The following is a 24,585-nucleotide window of genomic DNA, read 5'->3' on the forward strand; positions in this document are numbered from 1 at the left end:
ACAAAGCACATAGCACTTTATCCATGATATGTGTTTATGATAGGTTTATTGGTTGTCTTGGACATACAGTGCATTCGGAAAGTCTTCAGACCCTTTCACTTTTTTCAAATTTTAATATTGAGGCCTTGAGTTAAAAAAAACTTTTTTACATTTTTTTTTATTTTTTACATTTTTATTGGTTGCCTTGAATAATCCGTTCTGTATGATCTATTCTGGTGATGTCGCTTTATCCATTGTGGGTGTAAAGGATCTGCCAGGCACAGCTTTGGGGTTAACGCCCATAGATAATCAGTCTTCACCTGCTTCTATGTCTGTGAGACTGACTTCCTGGCCCTGCTGCAGCTTCTTGTATTTGTCCTTGCTTCATATTGACCCCGGCTTGCTGACTACTCTCCTGCTCTGCGTTTGGTACCTCGTACACTCCTGGTTTGACTCGGCTTGTTCACTTCTCTTGTTGCTCACGGTGTTGCCGTGGGCAACTGCCCCTTTCTCCCCCTAGCTCTGTGTACCCTTGTCTGTTCGTCTGTCGTGCACTTATTGAGCGTAGGGACCGTCGCCCAGTTGTACCCCGTCGCCTAGGGCGGGTCGTTTCAAGTAGGCAGGGACTGAGTGGCGGGTAGATTAGGGCTCACTTGTCTGTCTCCCCACCCCCGTCATTACAGTGGGACTCCATTTTTTATGTATTTCATATGTTAATTAAGATTTTTTTTAATATTTTATCTATTACTGTAGTGCTTTGTCCCATTATTTTGTAGGTTTATATTCCATCGCTCATACCAGCAGTCCACATACCAGAAGTGCACAATTGGGCCGGAGATTTTCTCAGCCGAGAGACTAGGAGAGTGGTCTCTTCATGCAAGGCTATTTTATGAACTGTGACATAGGTGGGGCTACCCAGATGTGGTCGATCTCTTTGCGTTCCATCTCAACCACAAGATTTCAGCTTACGTGGCCAGGGCACAAGATCCCAAGGCCATCGCAGTTGACATGCTAGCTACTCCATGGGGAGCGTTCTCTCTCCTGTATCTCTTCCCTCCACTTCCACTCTTGCCTAGAGTACTCAAGATGGAGGGCATTCCTGCGATTCTGGTAACTCCGGAATGGCCTTTCCGGTCCTGGTATACAGATCTAATTTATCTTCTCGCAGATGCACCATGACAGTTTCTGCTCTTTCCAACCTCCTTTCCCAACAAAGTGGCTCTTGAACATGAGGGTCTAAAGGCTCTGGGATTTTCTGAGCCAGTCATCCAGATGATGTGAAGTGGCCAAAGTGTACGTGGTCGACTTTTATTTCCACTGGTGTGTACATAATAATTTCCATCCTATGAATGCTTCCACATCTAGAGTCCTGTCCTTCCTGCAATCAGGCCTTGAACAGGGACTTGGTTTATCTTCCCTGAGGGGGTTAGATTTCTGCTCTGTCTTTTTCAGAGAACTTTGGCTTTTTGCTTTCAGATAAAGACTTTTTTGCATAGGGTGGCTCATGCGGTACCTCCTTTTAGACATCCAATTGGGATCTTAATTTAGTTCACTTTGCTCCTCAGATGACTCGCTTCGAACCTTTGGGAGAAATTACATTGTGTCTACTTTTCTCACAGGTAGCTATTCTGGTGGCTTTCGCCTCCATCAGGTGGTTTTTAGACTTGTCCGGCAAGTCACCTTTATTGGTCATCTATAAGGATAGAGTGGTGTTTCGACCTGTTCCATCTTTTCTACTAAATGTAGTCTACATCTTCAATATTAATAAATACATTGTTCGCCTTTCCTTTAGCCCCTCCCCATCTCATCCAAGGTAATGGACTTTACGTTGTCTTGATTTGGCAAGAGCAGTCCAACTTTATCATCTTCCTTCTTTATTTTTTACTATTCTCTAGATGCCACGAAAGGGTTTTGCAGCATCCGAGGCTACTATTGGATGTTGGATCTGATCTGTGAAAACTATCGGTCCAAGGGTAAAGTACCTTCCCTTCGGGTTACTGCCCATTTTACAAAGGCTGTTGGTGCCTCCTGTGCAGTCATGCATCAAGCTTCAGTTGCTCAGGCTGCAAGGCCCTGAAAAGCACAGAAGCCCTGGCCTTCTGTGCACACTTTCACGTAGTTTCACCAAATTAATTATTTGGCTTCTGCTGATGCACGTCTGGATCACAGAGTATTGCAGGCATTTGTGTGTTTACAATGCATGGCTATACTTTGAATTCGTTTTTTCCTACCCTTTAGAGCTTCTTTAGGATGTCCCATAGTGCTGTGTCTCCCAATGATTAACCAGAAAAATTTGTTTTTTGTACTCTCCATAAAATCTATTTCTTGTTGTATGCATTGGGGACACAGTACACACCCTCTTATTTTTTTGATGTTTATCTCATCTCCGGGACTTGTAGCTCTGTTTGGTTTTCTCCCAGGACAGCAAAATGTTTGTATTTTTTTTTTTTCACAAACTGAATTGGCCAGTATTTGCGGGAAGGGTACGGCGTGCCTGGACGAAGCCAAGACTCTTTCCTATTTTGTGTTGCCTCCTAGTGACAGGAGCATATACCCATGGTGCTGTGACGTCCAATGGATTAAATGAGAAATGGATTTAACGATGAGCACAAAAATTTTGTTTTTGGTCCATTCTGTCTTCATTATTTTTATCTCAAAATGCTATGGTTTGTTAGTATCTCATGACTTTTTTTTGAAGATGTAGATTGATTCTTTTTATAAATAAAATAAATTTATATCTCATATCCCTCCCACCAATACCCAACCCTTACAAGGAGATACAAATGTCACATAGAGCAAGAATCCACATCCAGCCATGCGATAATCCCATAGTATTTACAGTTGTTTTAAGTAATAAGTGCATCAGTAGGCTTTGCAAAAAATACCTTGGCATATACTACATATTGAATAGTCATACAATCACATCAGCATCTGAGATGCATAAAATTGCCTGTGTGGCACTCCCCCTTATTTAGCAAAGGAACAACTAGCAGTCCATTATCCCCGTCAAAGCAGAATCAAACACCACAGAGCCTAAAGGAGGACACCATTCTATCCAGAAGCCTTTAAATGAGGCCCAGGCGGTACCTCACCAATTCCCTAGAGGCCAGACCAAGGGGCCCAAACTTCTTTACATTTTGACAGGGTCCCCTTCTTTTTAGAAGTACCTTTTTCTAGATACACTGAACAATATGTTTGATTGATTTTGACTTGCCCTCATGCTTCTCCTTTTTTAGGTTTTTTGATATGGTGAATAGCATAACTGAAGAACATGGAAAAAACACAGATGAAGTGGATTGCGATGGAGATTTTCTGGAAGTTAGTACACTACTATCTTGCTAAAACATGTTGTGATGCAATAGTAGAACTGTGTATGCGGGTTTGAGTTAGGCTATATTCACACGACCGTCATATGGCCGTTTTCAGAACTACGAAGTTCTATTTCTGTAGTCACGCTGCCGTCAGGGGCTCCCTCCAGGAGTGGGTTCCCCGCCAGAGCATTGACGAAGCTCTGGCCAGGGTTTCCGCGCCTGACTGAGCCCCTGACGTTACTGACACTATTTACAGTGGGCCCTGTGACACAATCTACTCGGGCACTGTGATGTTTTCAGGGGTTTTGGACAAAAAAAAACCCCAGACTAAAGAAATTCATCCATTTTTTAAACGGATGGCAGACGGATGAAAATGGATGAAAATGGATGAAATTTTAGGGACACGATGCAAAATAGCCATGAAAAACTCACTCTGATCTGTTTTTAATGGTTTGGTTTTTTTTCACTGTCGTGTGAATATAGCCTTAAACGTCCTGTAAACTGCCACATGTGGCTTTCTCCATTTTAACAGCTGAAAACCTGTCTTGAGTGTGTCCTGGCTCACACCGTTAAAAAGGCTTGTTTCAACTGCCTTGCTGTATGAACAGTACACAAGGCTAGATTTTCTGGGTATAAACTGAAATGTTTATATCCACTGATACAAGCAAATATCGAACATGTTGAGGAAATGAAACAAAGTACACTAGTTGCAGAGCTTCTAAGTATACGATAAATATGCTTCATTGGCATAAAACCAAAAGAACACACATTCTTTTTATTTCCTTCTAAGAAGCAGGAATTTATGATGTGCAGATTCCACAGTTTTATAGCCAATTTCTCTGGCTGCATGCACACGTTGCATAATTTGAAAACCCAGGTGTAAACAGATCATTCCGTAGGAAAAACAGACACTTCACACTGCGTTTTTCTGTGCATTTTTTACATATTGATGCGGAAATAGGTGTGGTTTTATTCTGTGTATTTTGTTGCATTTTTTTTTTTCTAGCTTGTCAGATACATTTCTGAAACGAAAATGCGAATTAAATTGACATGCTGCAGATTTTAAAATCCGCATCGCAGGTCAATTTATGTGCGGAAAAATTCTGCAATGTGTAGATGAGATTGCTTGGACTCTCCTTTAACCTTTTCACGCGCCGCAACTGTACATCCTGCAGAGGGTTTGCTTACCGCACCAGGTCGTACAGTTAGGGAGTAGTTCCTGGCGCACACTGTCTTAACAGACAGTGTCCGGGAACCCGGGAGGTCCGCTGTCCCTGACAGCTGACACTCCAGCCTTGCTGGTCAGCGGACCATCGCCGCTAATTTCGGCAATTAACCCCATAAATGCGGCAACAGATTGCATTTGCCGCATTTAAGGGGTTTGAAGCACATCGGCAGCCCCCACTAAGTGATTGTGGGGGCTGACGATACTTGTCGTGGCAATAGGAGGCCAGACAATGACATCCGGGTTTTCCATGTATGGAAGCCTCGGAGTAGCAGCCTCTGAGGCTTCCTGTCAGTGTGACTGTCACGTCACAATGACAGTTAGAATACATTACACTACGTAGGTAGTATAATGTACTCTAGCAGCGGTCAGTGCTGCAAGTCTAAATGTCCCCTAGTGGGACAAGTAAAAAAAAATATTTAAAAAAAAGTCTAAAAATAAAAGTTATAAGTTCTATAAACAAAAAATGTTTTTTTTCTCCTATAAGACTTTCATTATAGGAAAAAAATGAACACATTAAAAAAAAGTACACATATTTGGTATTGCCGCGTTCGTAACGACCCAAACTATAATGTTATTTTTCCTGCACGAACACCCCAAAAAAAAATCAATAACTTACTACACCAGAATTGCTATTTTTTGGTCACCACCTCTCCCAAAATAGGGAATAAAAAGTGATCAAAAAGTCGGATGTACCCGAAAATAGTACCGAAAAAAACTACAACCTGTCCCGCAAAAAACAAGCCCTTACACAGCTTTTCGAGAATAAAAAATAAAAACGTTACGGCTCTCAGAATATGGTGACACAGAAAATAAATTTTATAAAAAAGTGATTTTGTTGCGCAAATGCTGCAAAACTGAAAAAAAAACTATATACATATGGTATCGCCGTAATTGTACCGACCCGCAAAATAAAGTAAAACAGTCATTTATAGCACACGGTGAACTCTGCAAAAAATAAACTAACAAACATTGTCAGAATTGCTTGTTTTTGGTCACCCGGCTTGCAAAAAAATAGAATTAAAAGTGATCAAAAAAATCGCTTGTACCCCAAAATGATACCAATGAAAACGACCGATTGTCCTGCAACAAATTAGCCCTCACGCAGCTCCGGTGGTGAGCTTCTGGCTCTTAGAATATGGCGATGCAAAATGTGCAGTGTTCCAAAAGCGGATAAGATTGGGTGCCATTTATCAATGTGACACCGGCAACATATATATGAATTATTATTTATTTACCGCATTATTATACCCTCTTATTATGCCCTGATGTACCCGCACAGATTACATATGCCCCCACATTATAAACTGAAATACCAGCAAAACCCCAAACAGAACTATTACCAAGCAAAATCTGCGCTCCAAAGGCAAAATGGGGTCCCTCCCTTCTGAGTCCTGCAGCGTGCCAAAACAACAGTTTGCGCCCACATATATGGCATCGCCATACCCCAGAGAACCCGCTTATGAGGTATTTGTCTTCAGTGCACAAACTTGGCACGACATATTATGCACTAAAATGGCATATCCGTGGAAAATTGCAATATTCACACCATCCACTGTGCATTAACCCCTTTGCGCACTATGACTTAATAGCACGTCATGGTGCGGGGGTTGATGTATGGAGCGGGCTCACATGCTGAGCCCGCTCCATACGCTGCGGGTGTCAGCTGTGTATTACAGCTGACACCCAGGACTAACTGACAGGAACAGCGATCGTGCGGTTACAGAAGCCTGTAAAAATAACAATGATCGCTGCTTCAAGTTCCCGAAGGGGACTAATAAAATGTGTAGAATAATTAAAGAGGCTCTGTCACCAGATTATAAGTGCTCTATCTCCTACATAATCTGATCGGCGCTGGAATGTAAATAACAGCAGTGGTTTTTATTTTGAAAAACGATCATTTTTGAGCAAGTTATGAGCAATTTTAGATTTAGTTTCTTAATGCCCAACTGGGCGTGTTTTTACTTTTGACCAAGTGGGTGTTGTAAAGAAGTGTATGAGACTGACCAATCAGTGACATACACTTCTCATTGTTCCAGCCCAGCATGATCCACAGCACTGTGAGATTGTGCAGTGAAAGAAGCTGGGCTGGAACAATGAGAAGTGTATGTCACTGGTCACTGATTGGTCAGCCTCATACACTTCTTTACAACACCCACTTGGTCAAAAGTAAAAACACGCCCAGTTGGGCATTAAGAAACTAAATCTAAAATTGCTCATAACTTGCTCAAAAATGATCGTTTTTCAAAATAAAAACCACTGCTGTTATTTACATTCCAGCGCCGATCAGATTATGTAGGAGATAGGGCACTTATAATCTGGTGACAGAGCCTCTTTAAACTTTTTTCTCTTTCTCACTACTAATAACTTTAAAGTAAAAAAAAAAAACCTTTTCCCATTTTTCTTCTAAAGTAATGTAAAAAAAATAAACAAAATTGGTATCTCTACGTCCATAAAAGGCCGAACTATTACAATATACAATTATTTAACTCGCACGGTGAACACCGCAAAAAACAATTTACACCTTAAAAATCGCTGTTTTTTGTCACCTTAGCTCTCAAAAAAGAATGAAATACTTTTTGGACACTTTTTATGTACCAAAAAATGTTACCAATAAAATCTACAGCTCGTCCCGCAAAAAATAAGACCTCCCACTGCTCAATCAACCGAAAAATAAAGTTACGGCTCTCAGAATGTGGTGAAACAAAACAATTTTTATTTTAACAATTAGATTTTCTTTGAAAAAGTAGTATAATATCAAAAAAACTATATAAATTTGGTATCACCGTAATTGTATTGAGCCGCAGAATAAAGTAGAGTTTTCGTTTTTTACCGCACAGCGAAAGCTGTAAAAACGAAAACCCCAAAAATTGGAATCAGATTTTTTTTCCAATTACAGCCCGCAAAGATTTTTTTTTCAGTTTCCCAGTACATTTTATGGCACTTTAAATTCTGTCAATAGAAACAACAACTCCTCTTGCAAGAAATAAGCCCTCACACCACTCTACTGACGGAAAAATAAAAAAGTTATGGCTCTAAGAACGTGGGGAGTGAAAAACGAAAATAAGAAAGCAAAAAATGGATCAGTCCTGAAAGGGTTAATTAATTTCTAATGAAAAAAATGTATGACCCCCATGTGGGGTATTTCCGTACTCTGGAGAAATTGCTTTACAAAAATTGTTTGTTTTTTTTTTCTCCTTTATCACTTGAGAAAATGAGAAAATGCAACATTTTAGTGGAAAAAAAATTTGATATTCATTTTTGCGGCCTAATTCTAATAAATTCTGCAAAAGACCCGTGGGGTGTAAATGCTCACTATACCCCTAGAAAAATTCCTTGAGGGGTGTTTCCAAAATTGGGTAACTTCTGAGCCCTGCTGTGGGTCCAATCAGCAGTTTATTACCACATATGGGGTATTGTCGTAATCGGGAGACATTGCTTTACAAATGTTGGGGTGCATTTTCTTCGATATTCCTTGTAAATGTTAAAATTTCTTTTTTTTTTTTTCAGAAAAACAGATTTTCATTTTTACAGACTAATTCCAATATATTTAGCGAAAAACTTGTGTGGTCAAAATGCTAACTATACCCCTAGATAAATTCCTTGAGAGGTGTAGTTTCCCAAATGGGGTCACTTTTGGGGGGTTTCCACTGTTTTGGCACCACAAGACCTCTTCAAACCTGACATGGTGCCTAAAATATATTCTAAAAAGGAGGCCCAAAATCCACTGGGTGTTCCTTTGCTTCTGAGGCCTGTGTTTCAGTCCATTAGGACACTAGGGCCACATGTGGGATATTTCTAAAAACTGCAGAATCTGGGTAATAAAATATTGATTTGCATTTCTCGGGTAAAACCCTCTGTGTTACAAAAAAAGAAAATTATTAGAAATGCGTTTCAGCAAAAAAAATAATTTGTACCTCTACTTTGCTTTAATTCCTGTGAAACGCCTAAAGGGTTAAAACACTTTGTGAATGCTGATTGGAATTCCTTGAGGGGTGCAGTTTTCAAAATAGGGTGACTTCTGGGGGTTTTCTAAAATATAAGGCCCTCAAAGCCACTTCAGAATTGAAGTGGTCCCTGAAAAAATAGCCTTTTGAAATTTTATTTAAAATATGAGAAATTGCTGCTAAAGTTCTAAGCCTTGTAACGTCCTAGAAAAATAGTAACAATTTTGTGTGGTATAACTATCTGTTTTACAAGCAGATACGTTTAAATTTAGAAAAATGCTAATTTTTGCACATTTTTCTAAATGTTGGTGTTTTTCAGAAATAAATACCGAAATTATCGACCAAAGTTTTTTCACTAACATAAAGCACAAAATGTCACGAGAAAACCATCTCAGAATCGCTTGGATAGGTAAAAGCTTTCAGATGTTGTTACCACATAAATTAACACATGTCAGATTTAAAAAAATCGGCTGTGTCCTGAAGGCCAAAACAGGCTGGGTCCTGAAAGGGTTAATTTGTTGGTATTGTGTTATTCTATGGATTTGCACGTAATACGAGTCGTTTGCATGTGGGTGATAAGCAGCATAGTTGTCACCAATATAAATTTATTTCAATCATTGAGTACAAAACACATGTAGAAGGGAATTTATTTAAATTGGCTAATTATTTAAATATTTGTATTTTATTAAGCATTATAACATGGCATAATTTTTTTTTTCTCCATAGTTTGATTACGAATATGATGAAAATGGCGACAGAGTGGTGTTGGGTAAAGGTACACATGGAGTGGTTTATGCAGGACGAGACCTCAGTAACCAAGTCAGGATAGCTATAAAAGAGGTGCCTGAGAGGGATAGCAGGTACAGTGCCTACTGTGTAGGAAAAAACAAATCTTATTTTAAGAATCATGCTTCTCCAATATAATATATAGTTTGATTGCAGTACAAAAAGTAGGAAAAACATAATATTAGTCTCTGAGTGTAAATTGTCCTTCTCCTGTCTCTTTTACTTGTGCGCACATCAGTATTTGTTTTAGCTTTCTGGCAAATATTTTTCTTTTAGGCTTGGTTCACAGTTTTCCGTTGTTCTGCTCTGTTATTAGAGTAGAATCAAGAAAACAAACCACAACAGAAGTGCTAGATCTGTCACATGACTGACACCAGTGGAGCCCGACGGAACTCATTGATAGGTTCCGTCAGGTTTCCGTCGTAGTGTCTGTCGTTTAATGAAATTATGGACACAAGTTTTCAACTGTGAACAGAGCCTTATACATCGAATCGATCATTAGAGTATGGTGTCCTATTTATAAGGAAAGTGTCATCAGAGAATTACTGATGGTTTAAATCAAGTTTCTAAGTTCAAATATTTTTTAAGAATTTTTTTCGTGATTTTATTTTTATTTTTTCCATGTTATTATCTACGATTTTGCAGTTTTCAATCTGGCCACTGAGCCTCATGACATACTGACATTTCCTGTTCTGTAAAGATCACTTTTCAGCAGTCATCACATTATCATCACAGGCAGGATTACAATGAAAGGTAACCCCTCTATTATATAGCTGAAGGAAGATAACCCAGGATCCACCATTGACAATAGGTGATGGTCACAACTCACCACCTTCTCCTCCCTGTGCAATGACCTTTAATCGTGTACAGAAAATAGAATGAAAAAAAATCTACAGAAATCTGAAAATAAAGACTAGAAAAACAATATGTAGAAGTATCTGATTTTATTACTACAATAAATATTGGTGATACGTTCTCTTTAGGCCTTACTGACGAGCATATTTCACGTCCGTGTGACAGCACATTGACCAATTTCAGTAGGAACAATATAAAGTTTGACTAACTATAATAACACAAGGGTATTAGGTACGTGCTAAATGAGACTCTTTCTACGTCTCAAAACAATTTAGCGTTTGGCTTCTATGGTTCGTTTACATGGACTTCACGTGGGGAAGATAGATGGGCATCTTACTAGGCCTGGTGTGACGTTCTGGGGGTTACTTGAGAAAGGGGTCAGACCCCTGAAACTTCGCACCAGGCGTAGAAGATGCCAATCTATCCTCCATGTGAAGTTTTTAATGGGGTTATTCACACGTCCATGGTTTTTCATGGAACATGTGTCCATTGCATGAAACTGCGCTTGTCCTATTCTGGTCCGTTTCTGTGGATCACGTTTCCAATTGAAGTCAGGGTGTGTGAAAACAAGGGACCGCACACGGACGTGAAATATGCTTTTGTCAAGAAGGCCTAAAGGGAAGGTATTATTAATATTTTTTTTTTACTAATTAATACCAGATACTTATACATATCCCATACGGATGACTCTTTTGGAAGGTAATGAAAAAAATACAGAAATATAACCATTGTTTTTGGCATTTTAAATTTACATAGTTTAACGTGTGTTGACACAATCCTGGCCAAAATATATTCGACTGAAGGTTTAGGTGGGTGTGTTAACGGACACCCGTCAGTACGCTTATCCAGATCCAAATCCATTAGTTATATCCATATATCAGAGAGAAGTAAGACACAAAGAGACAAGCTTTGTATACCCAAATACCCTTCTCTGCTTTATTGATAGAAATGCAATTACAATAATAACTTTCAAAAGAGGCGTAGGCTTGAGCTCAGCCAATTACTTACAATGGGACGTTGGCTCTAACTCAGCCAATTGCATAGAATGGGGAGTTGATTGGGCTGACCAATCACGAGCAAGAAAGGCTCTGGATTGGCTCATAACGACCCCACAGCTGCGATATCACCGGTCTATTCCTTATAACAAAATGTGTTCCCAATCGGTATGAAGCGTCTGACTCGTTTCTCATAGTAAAGAACTGGTAAATATTTAGCTAGATTCTCCATAACAAGGAAGCCTACATTTAGCTAAGAAACAAAAACATATAATTGTTCAGACAATCCCAGCATGAATTTACTTATTTTAAAGAAACAGACGATTCGTCAAAATACAAAATGGATACTCCATGCAAGATGGAGTAACTTAGCCATTCTTACAAAATGAAATCACATAAACACATTTTACTCACTTTCACATTTCCCTCCTTTTGTTTATTTGAGGACATTTTGTATCCAAGCCAGGTACTTAACCCCTTCCCTTCTTGTATTCTGGGCCCTAATGACCAAGCCATTTTTTAAGTTTTTCCATCGTCACATTCGAAGAGCTATAACTTTTTTATTTTTGCGTCGACATAGCTGTATAAGGTCTTGTTTTTTGCGGGACAAGTTGTACTTTTTAATAGCACCATTTTGCGGTACATATAATTTATTGATTAACTTTTATTAACTTTTTTTGGGGGGGAATAGAAGAAAACCTGAAATTTCACCACTCTTTTTTTGCGCCCTAGATCTACATCGTTTACCGTGTGGTATAAATAACAAAATAACTTTATTCGGCGGGTTGTTACAATTGCAAAGATACCAAATTTTGTATAGATTTTGTATGTTTTACTACTCACACAGTAAAAACACTTTTCAAAATTATTTGTTCTTGCGTCTCCATATTTGAAGAGTCATAACTATTTTATTGTTCCGCCGATGCAGTTGTATGAGGGCTTCTTTTTTGCGGGACAAATTGTCGTTTTTATTGGTACCATTTGAGAGTAGATGCGACTTTTTGATCACTTTTTACAGCGTTCACCGTGCGGGTTAAATAATGTAACCGCTTTATAGTCGGGGTCGTTACGGACGTGGCGATATCAAATATGTGTAACTTTTTTGCTTTATTGTGTTTTTTTAATAGTAAAGCATTTTGTAAGGGGAAAAAGTGGGTTTTTCATTTTTTATTTTTTTTTATTAACTTTATTAAACTTTTTTTTTTTACTTGTCCTACTAGGGGACTTTAATATGCGATCATACGATCGCTTTTATAATACACTGCAATACTTTTGTATTGCCGTATATTACTGCCTGTTTAAAACGGACAGGAATCTGCTAGGTCAAGCCTCCGGCATAGCCTAGCAGGCATTCATTACAGGCAGACCTGGGCCTTTATTAGGCCCCTGGCTGCCATCGGAGACAGACACTCAGCGATCTTATCGCCGGGTCTCAGTGGGAAAAGAGGGAGCTCCCTCCCTCTCTCCAAAACCACTCAGATGCGGTGCACGCTATTGAGCACCGCATCTGAAGGGTTAAACGGGTGAGATCTCACCCGGTCGAGCAGGGACGTCCCCAGCCCTCAGCTACATCTGGCAGCTGAGATCAGGGAGATTTGACGCTCCCTGCTCTGTTTACTTTATTCTAATGCAGCGCCGTGGAATGGCGGCGCTGTAGAATAAAGCCCATTAATGACCGCCGTTAAAAGGCTAATCGGCGGTCATTAAGGGGTTAAAGGAGGGCTTATCCCCATACCAGTTTCATTCATGGGTACACCCAATTAAAGGATCTAGGATGGTGGGTAATCATTTTAGCCTTTGCTGCGAAGCGTTGCAAAAGTTTTGGCAAGCCCCAAAATATGAGGTGCAGAAGCAAATATAACGCAATACATAATGAAACAACCTGCAGGACACTCTTGAGCAAAACCATTATCCTTCCCCCAATACCCTTAAACCAGTTAGAGGGGTTTAGCCATGACAACCAATCTGGCCACTCCAGGTTCCATGTTTGGAATTCGCTTTCGTGAACTTCCATTATTTTCTTAGCTTGAACTATGTCCTGCATGACATGCATGATGCTAGAAGGGTCTATATAATGGCAACATGCTGGACCAACTTCTACACATAACTTCAGGGCTCTCATTGCTGCCAGACACTTCTTACGTATGAGTGACAACAACTAGTAACCTCCACCTCTTAAAGGAAAGGTGTGATGATTTTTTTTTTTGTTTTTATTAATGTGTTTTTATTTAATACAATTTTATATGTACTTCATTTATTTTTTCACATGAAATGTTTTTTTTTATTAATACCTTTTTCATTTACTGGGGGCTGCCATGTTTTATTTAATCTGTGTATGTGTCTCTTAACGACACATATACAAATGGAATACGGCAGCTACAGGGCATAGGACATAACGAACGGGACCCGTTCATTGCAACCTCTGCCGTCTCGCTCTATTTCTGCGCATGCCGCCGGAGCAGATCTGGGGGGGGGGGTTTGTGTGTGGCGCTCAATGGAGCAGCGGTGTTTGCAGCTGTTCTTTCAAAACAGCTGATTGGCGGCTATGACGGATCAGCGGCACAGGAGCGCCGCTGATCCTTCAAAGCCACTTATCAGCTGTTTTGGAGCATCAGCGGCGAGCACCGCTGCTCCGCCGAGCAACCCCCCCCCCAAACATACAAGCCACCCCAAACATGCAGGTAAGTTGTGAGGGAGGGGGTTTGTGTGTGTCGGGGTCTGTGTTTGGCACGGTCGCATGTTTAGGGGTGTGCGACACGGAGTAGCGGGGCTCGCTGTTCCTACAAAACAGCTGATTGGCGGCTATGAAGGATCAGCAAGTCAGCCGCTAATCAGCAGCGCGCACCGCTGCTTTGTCGAGTACCCCCCCCCCCCCCCCCACAAACCCTCCCAAACATGCAGGTAAGGTGTGTGGGGGTCTGTGTGTGGCGCGGTTACATGTTTGGTGTGGTTAGTGTGCGTGTGGGGTGCACTGGACGGAGCTGCGGTACTTGCCGCTGTCCCTTCAAAACAGCTGATTGGCAGCTGTTTTGAAGGATCAGCGGCTAGCACCGCTGCTCAGTCGTTGCTTGATCCTACTGTGAACCGCTGTGTAACTACATGGTGATTCACAGTAGTAGCAAGGAATGAAGAGGCAATGGCATATTACTAACTTTAAAAAAAAAAAAATGAATAAATTGAGGAAAACTACATGGGGTCCACCCATTGTCATAACCAGCCAGATAAAATAGTACAGCCGCAGCGTAGCATTACCAGGGTGGGAAGGGCCACTGTTTTTGGCCCTTCGCTGCCTAATAATACTAGCCGGCGACCGCCCCAGTGCCTGACCATCACTACGGATGGTCAGGTACTGGATTGTACCCGGTTCTTCCCAAAACCCCTGGTGGCGGTGGATACCAGGGTAATAATGGAGGGTTAGTTGCAACCTTTTTACTGGCTAACACTAAGCACCGTCTTAGTAATGGACGTCGTCAAACAGACAACTGCCCTTACTAAGGTGGTAATAAAGTATTAAAAAAACAGATATAACTCCCTGTTCACACAGAGCTTGCTGGCTCTGATTTTGATGTGGGAATCACGTCTGAATCAGCGCCTTAAAACCTCTGAAATCTACCTGCATTGATTTCAATGGGAGGCAGAGGTGTTTTTTTTTCCATAACATGCTGTTTAGCTGCAGCCAGCTATAATGCCCACTTTAGTGGAAGCTTTTGGCCGCCAGCTTGTTATCTTTTAACTCTATGAATATGTTGGTGATTTATAACTCTATCAGTAAAAAAAAACACTTTAACGGATTTAAAGATGTATTAACAAGCTATAACAGAATTTTGGACCTAAAAACGGCCTGATGATAGGTCTTCACTTAAAAGGACATTTCTAATAATTGTTTATTTTCCCCTATGTTTTGCTGTAAATTGTATATTTGTTATTTTAGAAATAGATATTTATTTATCTGTCTTTTGTTTGTATTTGCTAGGTACTCACAGCCACTGCATGAAGAGATTGCACTTCACAAACACCTCAAACACAAGAACATTGTCCAATATTTGGGTTCATTCAGTGAAAATCACTTTATTAAAATTTTTATGGAGCAGGTACCAGGAGGTAAGGCATCATTTACAGTCTTCATGTAGGTATGTTTTCATTATTTGGGACACTACATCTTAGGGTGTATGCTCTCGGCCGTATTATGGCTCTGTTTTGGTCTGTGAAGGGGGAGACTGTATTGTGCTGTTAGTCTATGTGGCTTCCCTTAAATGGTGATTTGTGGTTTCATCAAATACAGGTTACGCAATTTTGCAATATGCACTTGTGTGTCCATCACGTGACCAGGATAGACTTCCTTTGGAAGTAAATGAGGGTTCCTATTAAATGACTCCAAGAAGACTCAGCGGAATTGATACAGAAAGTATATTAGGAAGTCCTTGATATTCATAAGCTGTGGCTAGCCCCGCCCACCCGCCACTGATTAGCAGCTTTCTTCCCAATCACAGTATGGAGAGAAAGCTGTCAATCAGCAGCCGGTGGGTGGTGTTAGTCACAGCTCACTAACCTCTTCCCGACATACTCCGTATATATACGGCGCACGTCGGGTGAGGGAACATGGAGCGGGCTCGCGATCCGAACCCACTCTATAGAATGAGCATGTCGTCACTTCAGGGTTCATAGCGAGGCCCCCCAGATCTGCCATCTTTGTACTCCTATGCCTCCGACAGGGCTTCATGGGAGTGTGTCAGTATCCTGATCTGCAGCAATACAGTAGTATTTTAGCATATCATTCAAGGGATCCATCGTTGGTCCAAGTCCCCTAGGGGGGACAAGTAAAAAATAAAATGTAAAAGTAAAAAAAAACATGAACCTTTTCCCTCAAGCACAATGTAGAAAAAAAATTAACACAAATGGTATAGTAGTGTCCGTAAAAGTCTGAACTATTACAATATATCATGGTGAACGCCATAAAAAATTAACACCAGAATCACTGTTTTTTGGTCAGTTCATCTCCCCTAAAAAGTGATCAAAAAGTCTCATGTACCCCAAAAGAGTACCAATACAAATGTACAGCTAGCCCCGCAAAAAATAAGCCTTCATACCACTCAATCGACAGAAAAATAAAAAAGTTATGGCTCTCAGAATATGGCGACAAAACTCTTAATTTTATTTTTATCAATAATTTTTTTTTTCTTGTAAAAGTGGTGCAACAAAAAAATAGCTATATATAAATTTGGAATCGCTGTAATCATATTGACCTGCAAAATAAAGTTAACATGCAGTATTTGCCGCGCGGTGAACTCTGTAAAAACAAATCCCCCAAAAGTATTGAAGAATCGCTGTTTTCCCATTCCACCCCACAAATATTTTTTTTCCAGTTACCTACTACATTATATGGTACAATAAATGATGCTATAAAAATCTACAACTTGTCCCGCAAAAAACAAGCCCCATACGGCAATATGGATGGATAAATAATGGATGCATAAAACATAAAAACTAAAACTAGTCCGGCAAAAAACAAGCCATCATATGACTATGTCAACGGAAAAATAATAGTTATGGCTTTTCAGAATGCGGCAGCACAAAAAACATATTTTTTTCATAGAATTTTCTTTTGTCTTGCGACATTTCTAGAACGTAAAAAATTATATACATTTGGTATCATTGTATTTGTAACAATCCGTAGAATAAAGTTAACTTTGTTATTTATACCACACGGTAAACACTGTTAAAAAAATAATAATAATGCATGCAACAAAAAACAAGCCATCATATAGCTTTGTGAACGGAAAAATAAAAGCATTATTGCTCTTGGAATGTGGCAATGAAAAAATGTAAAAGAAATTGCTTGGTCCTGAGTAGTAAAGGCTTTAAATTCTAGAATTACTGCATCCTTAAGGTGTTGAATTTACTTTAATGCACAAGTCTTTGCTTAACCCCTTAAAGGGAATGTGTTGCCAGAAAAACATGTTTTTTTTAAAAAAATTAAACATTTAGTGTGTGGGTGATTAAACATTGTTCAAATTTTTTTAATTTTTTTGCACGAGTCCATGTAATATTATAAATTATTTCTAATTTATAATACTACCCATTTTTGGTCACTAGATGGAGCTGTTCCCAAAATTGCAGCATTGCAACATTGGGTTAAAAGCCCTCGCTCTAGTGAGCTCTCAGCACCCCCCCCTCCTTTATCCTGGCTAGTGCCGGGATAAACGAGGGGTTTGAAAGGTTTAACCTCCTACACTGTGTGTCGCCATTTTTTGAGGTAACCCACAGTGTAGTAGGTTTACATACAGTAGTAAACACACACAAACACTAACATACATTGAAATCTCTTACCTGCTCCTGCCGCCGCGGCTCCCTCCGGCCCGTCCGCTCCCTTTGCTGCCGCTGTTCCATGTGCACAAGTCCGGAAGCCGCGACCGGAAGTAGTAATATTACTGTCCGGCCGCGACTTCCGGTCCACAGGAAAATGGCGCCGGACGGCGCCAATTTCGAATAGGACTGTGTGGGAGCGGCGCATGCGCAGTTCCCACACAGACGCCGTACACGGCAGTCAATGGGACGGGAGCCGTTCGCAGTCCCTATGGGACTGTGGCTGCCGTATTCCATGTCTGTGTGTGTCAATCGACACACACAGAAATGGAACAAAAAATGGCAGCCCCCATAGGGAAGAAAAAGTGTAAAAATAAGAAACCGTAAAACACAAACACACAAATGAAAATAAACGTTTTTATTAAAGCACTAACATCTTTAACATATAAAAAAATTATTTGTGATGACACTGTTCCTTTAAGGACACAGCCTGTTTTGGCCTTGTGGACGCAGCCAAGTTTTTCAAATCTGACATGTCCCACTTTGTGGTAATTTGGGAATACTGTTACCTATCCAAGCGATTCTGAGACTGTTTTCTCGTGACATATTGTACTTGATGTTCGTGAAAAAATTTGCTAAATATAAGAATTAATTTGTGAAAAATAAGGAATCTCCTGGTCAGAAGTGCCATCTCACCACCATCAGAGACTGGCACTTTTCCTTGCAACAGTAGAAAATGCAAGACCTGTACCAACATCTTGTCATCAAACACCATCCAGATACCAAACACGCAACAGGACTATAAAATCACTGCCACGTTCTCCTGTACATCCTCCAATGTAGTTTACATGATCCTGTGTACAAGGTGCATAGATAAAGGAATCTACATTGGAGAAACAATACAAAAACTACAAACCAGGATGAATCTTCACAGACATACAATAAAACAGGAGGTGGATACACCCGTGGGAAAACACTTCTCTGGACCTGATCACAGTTTGGCAGATTTAAAGGTACTAATTCTGAAGGGTCATTTTAAAAACAACAGAGAAAGAAAAATTTGGGAATTCAAGATGATGATAAAATTCCAGTCATTGACACAAGGCCTCAATCTAACGCCTGGATTTATGAGCCACTACATGGACACACGACACATCCCCCATCAGACTGACTCCAGATGCCTTAAAGAGGCTCTGTCACCAGATTTTGCAACCCCTATCTGCTATTGCAGCAGATCGGCGCTGCAATGTAGATAACAGTTTTTAAAAAACGAGCATTTTTGGCCAAGTTATGACCATTTTCGTATTTATGCAAATGAGGCTTGCAAAAGTACAACTGGGCGTGTTGAAAAGAAAAAGTACAACTGGGCGTGTATTATGTGCGTACATCGGGGCGTGTTTACTACTTTTACTAGCTGGGCGTTCTGATGAGAAGTATCATCCACTTCTCTTCAGAACGCCCAGCTTCTGGCAGTGCAGATCTGTGTTGTCACTCACAGGTCCTGCATCGTGTCGGCACCAGAGGCTACAGTTGATTCTGCAGCAGCATCAGCGTTTGCAGGTAAGTAGCTACATCGACTTACCTGCAAACGCCGATGCTGCTGCAGAATCATCTGTAGCCTCTGGTGCCGATGTGTCCTCGCTCGTCTGACACGATGCAGGACCTGTGAATGACGACACAGCGTGATCTCTGGAGAACACGGCTGTGTCTGCACTGCCAGAAGCTGGGCGTTGTGAAGAGAAGTGGATGATACTTCTATACACAACGCCCAGCTAGTAAAAGTAGTAAACACGCCCCGATGTACGCACATAATACACGCCCACTTGGACTTTTACTTTTCAACACGCCCAGTTGTACTTTTGCAAGCCTCATTTTCATAAATACGAAAATGGTCATAACTTGGCCAAAAATGCTCGTTTTTTAAAAATAAAAACGTTACTCTTATCTACATTGCAGCGCCGATCTGCTGCAATAGCAGATAGGGGTTGCAAAATCTGGTGACAGACCCTCTTTAACTCCTAAGTCATCACCCCTATAACCTCAGTTTTATTGCCCCGGCTTATCTTAATGATATATGACTTCATGTACTAATTGTCTTTGTGTAACATCTAAATGTTGTGCTTTTTTCTAAGTCATTCATTTGTAAACTGCCTGAAGAAGGATCCTGTGTGCTCTGAAAGCTTGCATATAGAACTTTTATGGTTAGCCAATAAAGGTATCATACCTATTATACTTTTGTCTTTTTTGACACAAAAGTATTTAACATTTCATATTGTCTCTGGCTAACACGGTACTACACTATTTTTTAGTGAAAATACCAAAATTTAGAGAAAATGTGAATTTTTCTAAATTTAAATGTATCTGCTTGTAAAACAGATAGTAATACCACACAAAATAGTTACTAATTAACATTTCCCACATGTCTACTTTATGTTGGCATTGTTTTTTGAACGTCCTTTTATTTTTTCCAGGACTTTACAAGGCTTAGAACTTTAGCAGCAATTTCTTAAATTTCCAAGAAAATTTCCAAAACCTATTTTTTTTGAGTACCAGTTCAGGTCTGAAGTGGCTTTAAGGGCCTTATATATTCGAAACCCCCATAAGTCACCCAATTTTAGAATCTGCACCCCTCAAAGTTTTCAAAACCGAATTTAGAAAGTTTGTTAACCCTTTAGGTGTTTCACAGGAATTAAAGCAAAGTGGAGGTGAAATTTGCAGAAAAAAAAATGGATTAAATTATTATTTTTTTTTTTTATATAACACTGAACTTTTTACCAGAGAGACGCAAATCAATATCACATATTCTGCAGTTTTTAGAAATACCCCACATGTGGCCCTAGTGTGCTAATGGACTGAAACACCAGCCTCAGAAGCAAAGGAGCCCCTTTGGATTTTGGGGCCTCCTTTTCATTAGAATATATTTTAGGCACTATGTCAGGTTTGGAAAAGTCTTGTCGGGCCAAAACAGTGGAAACCCCACCAAAAGACACCATTTGGCAAACTACACCCCTCAAGGAATTTATAGAGAGGTATAGTGAGCATTTTGACCTCACAGGTTTTTTTTTGCAGAACTTAGACCGTGAAAATTAAAGTCTACATTTTTTCCAATAAAACTTAGAAATTATCAGTTTTTAGAAAGGCATAAAGAAGAAAAAGCACCCCAAGAATTGAAAAGCAATTTCTCCTGATTATGTCAATACCCCATATGTGGTAATGGCTGTGTGGACACACGACAGGGCTCAGAAGGGAACAAGCGTAATTTGACTTTTGGAGCTCAAGTTTGCTGGATTGGTTTTTGGGTGCCATGTTGCATTTGCAAAGCCCCTGAGGGACCAGAACGAACCCCCCCCCCCATATCCAAACGTGACCCTATTTGGGAAACTACACCCATTATGGAATTTATCTAGGGGTATAGTGAGCATGATCCCACAGGTTTTATGCTGAATTTAGTGGAATTAAGCCATGAAAACTTCTATTGTTTGTTTGGGTTTTTTTTCTACGGTGTTCACCCTGCACTATAAATTACGTCTTTAATTTATTCTGTGTATCGATGTGATTACGGCAATACCATATGTATATAGTTTTTTTTTACGTCTTGCAGTGTTTGCACAATATAATCATGGTTTAAAAAAATAAATAATCGTTTTTGTGTTTCCATATTCTTAGAGCCATAACTTTTTACATTTTTCCCATCAACAAATCCGTGTGGCCTGTTTTTTGTTGTTTGTACCATTTTTGGGGACATGCGACTTTTTGATCCCTATTTTTTAAATTTTTTTGGAAGCTGAAGTGACTAAAAATAGCGATTCCAGTGTTTTTTATTTTTTTTACGGCGTTCACCATGCGGGATAAATAACATCATATTTTTATAATTCAGGCCATTACGGATGCGGAGATACTAATTATGCATAGTTTTATTTTTATTTTTTAATTTTAAATTTTATTACTTGGAACTTTTACTTTTTTATATTTTGCACAACATATTTTTTTTTTCCCCACTAGGGACTTTGAAGAGCCAACTATTGGGTCGTTGTTATAATACCCTGCTATACTTATGTATTGCAGGGTATTTCACCCTGATAGGCAGCATATTCGGTCCTGCCTCTGGTAAGACCTAATCGCCTTCCGTCGATGGCAGACCCAGAGGCCTTTGTTAAGACTCTGATTGCCATAGCAACCATCATCACCCCGCAATCGTGTCGCCGGGTGCTGATGTTTTTGTAACTACTAAAATGCGGCAGTCGCTATTGACCACCACATTTAAGTGGTTAATCGGGGATCACGGCTGTGATCCCACCCGATGTCTTCCCTCAGTACTAAGGTTCTCAGTAGCAGCCAGCACTGAGAGATGCCGTGCTGCGGGGAATGCCTGTGTGTTACGTTTGGAGCACACGTAGATTAACAGGCTGCAGGCACAAGGAACAGCACTGCAGACCGTTACTCTACGTGGACTGGTCGGTAGGGGGTTAAAGGGTTTTTCGAAACTTTGAAAAAAATAAATAAATGCAACTCTTCTCTATTAATGTATTAGTGCACTGTGAATATAGTTTTCTTGTTTAAAAATGTTTCTGGTAACATTACGCCCTATTGTTTACCTTTTTGGAGGTTTGTTTACCACAGTATGTTCGTTCCCCTTCTCTTCCTGTGTTTCTCCTCCTTGCATACGCTGCTTTTGTCCCAGCGTGCAATGTGCCGGCAGCAGGGACTTACTCCGGCTACTACAACCAGCTCTATCAGATAACAGAGCATGCGTGTTGGATGCGGGGTGTGTGTCAACCACGCATGCTCTAAATAGGATGAGGAAATTGTACTACACAAACACGTGGTACAGTTACGTCATTTGTGATGTGACCGTACACTCTGAGAACAGGAAACCGGAACTTAACTAATAGACGAATCTGGGGAGGAAGTTGCATTTCGGGTTAGCAAGTGGTCATGTGACTGAGGATGGGATACGCCGCTACAAACATTGGATCCAAGCTAAGTCTATTGCAAAATTAATTATTTTGCACTGTTTCATTTAACTAAAAAGGATTGTTTGTTTCCGGAAAACCCCTTTAAGCTCTAATCATTTGCCTATTACCTAAGCAACAATACTTATACAATCCTATACTTATTCAAATAGATAATAAAGCTTTGAAAGTTACAAAGTTACAATGTAAGGCTAGATTTACATGAACGAGTGTAAGCTCGGACGTAAAAAACTTCAGTTTTTCACGTCAGAGTTGCGCCTGTGCAGGTCCCATTTTTCACGGATTCCAATAGACTTGAGTCTATCGAGGGATCCAAGAAAATCGGACATGTTCTATTCTTCAACGGACCATTGACACGGTCCGTTGAAACAATGGCCGTGTGAACGGCCCCATTAAAATACATGCGTCCGTGTGACAGCCGTTGTTTTAACGGCCGTATACTAGGGTTGTCTGAATTCGGCGTGTGAACACCAGGAGACAGAACAAAACAGGGAAAAACATTGTTTTCCTGGCACCTCCACAACGGCACTTATAGGAGGATTTCCTGTCCCTCTGGGAAGCATGGACGTCTACTTTCATTGAGGAAAGGAAAATATTCGCCCAGTCTTGTCTATGCCCAGCCCTTACGAATGTGAGGTCCGGAGGACTGGTGCAATGAGCAGGGTCGTGGGTGGCTTGCAGGCTTCCCTCTCGCTCGATGGCAAAAGTCCTCCGCTGGAGGCAGCCCTGGGCATGGTTCCTTCTGTGGGCCTGGATTGGTACTGAGGCACCTGGTGGACGGGGATTCCTTTGGCATGGAATCCCATTTCTCCTCCTGGATCTCAGCATCTCCGGTCACATGTTAACCTGTGACGCGGACCAGGAACAGCCAGCAGGCAGAGCCTAAAGGAAATTGGCGTCCGATTCTAAATAAGACTGCTGGTAAGTGATTCCAGCATCTCCCAAGCCATGTCGGTCTCCTCTCATGTGGTGGATCCCCGCAAGTCTGCAGTTCCTGTGGTTGCCTCTGGCCCGGTATATCCCTCCTCCTCCTCCTCCTTCTTCTTGTATGCTTCACCTTCCGTTCTTAAACTAAGTTTGGGGCTGACGTTATTTTACTTTGTGACTTCTTCCTTTCTCCTAAAAGTTTTACCTTAATGTGACATTATTTAAGGAAACTGCTCAGCCTAAACAGCCTATAAAGAAATGTGGCGTCTGTAAGAAGTCACTGTTCTCATCATATACGAAAGCATTATGCTCAAAATGCATTCAGAAATTAGTGGTCGATGAAACACCGTTATACCATCTAGCTCCTGGCACTCCCAGAGTGGATATTATCATTTCCTCCTTACCAATGCTAAGGAAAGCTTCTAATTAGCTAGCAGATGCCTCAACAGATATAGTTAAGCTTTCAGCTAGATCCGCTGCCTTATCCAAAGCAGCAAGAAGATCTACTTTGTTAGGGATCTGGTCGGGAGATCCTCATTCTAAGAACAAGCTGGTAGGCATTCCTTGCGAGGGAGACCGGCTGTTTGGATCCGGATTAGATGACATCCTAGAAATAGCTGCCGATAAAGAAAAAGAAGTTCCCTGTGGGACAGGATTACAGGAGGAAGCAGGAGTCCTCAAAATTCCAGCCGTATAAAGGCAAGGGGAAAAAATTCCTGTTCAACAGGGACAATCAATCCCGCCAACCTCCACAGTGATGCCAGAGGTCCGGTAGGGGGCAGGTTAAAGAAATTTTTGGCGGCCAGGAAGAACATCTCACCCCTGGATCCCAGATATTCTACATCATGGCTACCAACTAGAATTTCTTGCCTTCTCTCCACAAAGATTCCAATCCATGGACCGTCTTTCTGCAAAATGTCAGATATCCTAGGAGAAGGAGATTCTACTTCTTCAGAAGCAAGTTATTGTTGAGCTGCAAACATCCCAAGAAGGTCAAGGGTTCTATTCTCCAGTATTTCTGGTTAAAAAAAAAAGAAAAAAGACGCCTCGGCAAGGGCCATAATAAATTTGAAAGCCCTCAACTGTTACATTCAAGATGGAGATCATAAAATCGACAGTAAATCTTCTATCTTCAAACTGTCATATAGTTACCCTCGATCTAACAGATGCCTATTACCACATTCCAATTCATCCAGAATATCAGATGTTCTTGAGGACCGTTCTGTTTTTCCAAAACAAACTTCATCATTTTCAGTTTCAAGCTCTCCCTTTCGGGCCCCAAGA

General features: G+C 40.6%; 1 protein-coding gene across 2 annotated transcripts in view; it reads left to right on the forward strand.

Annotated features, from left to right (window-relative positions):
* The window catches only part of MAP3K5 (mitogen-activated protein kinase kinase kinase 5), a 282,518-nt gene that overhangs the window by 177,878 nt on the left and 80,055 nt on the right, over positions 1 to 24,585 (forward strand). For both annotated transcript variants that reach the window (XM_075862477.1, XM_075862478.1), the window contains exons 14-16: positions 3,216 to 3,297; positions 9,189 to 9,322; positions 15,072 to 15,199. In XM_075862477.1, the coding sequence (XP_075718592.1) occupies positions 3,216 to 3,297; positions 9,189 to 9,322; positions 15,072 to 15,199 (344 nt within the window). The remainder of the gene's footprint in view (positions 1 to 3,215; positions 3,298 to 9,188; positions 9,323 to 15,071; positions 15,200 to 24,585) is intronic.

The sequence above is a fragment of the Rhinoderma darwinii genome, chromosome 4 (genome assembly GCF_050947455.1).
Source record: "Rhinoderma darwinii isolate aRhiDar2 chromosome 4, aRhiDar2.hap1, whole genome shotgun sequence".
In the NCBI taxonomy this organism is placed as follows: domain Eukaryota; kingdom Metazoa; phylum Chordata; class Amphibia; order Anura; family Rhinodermatidae; genus Rhinoderma; species Rhinoderma darwinii.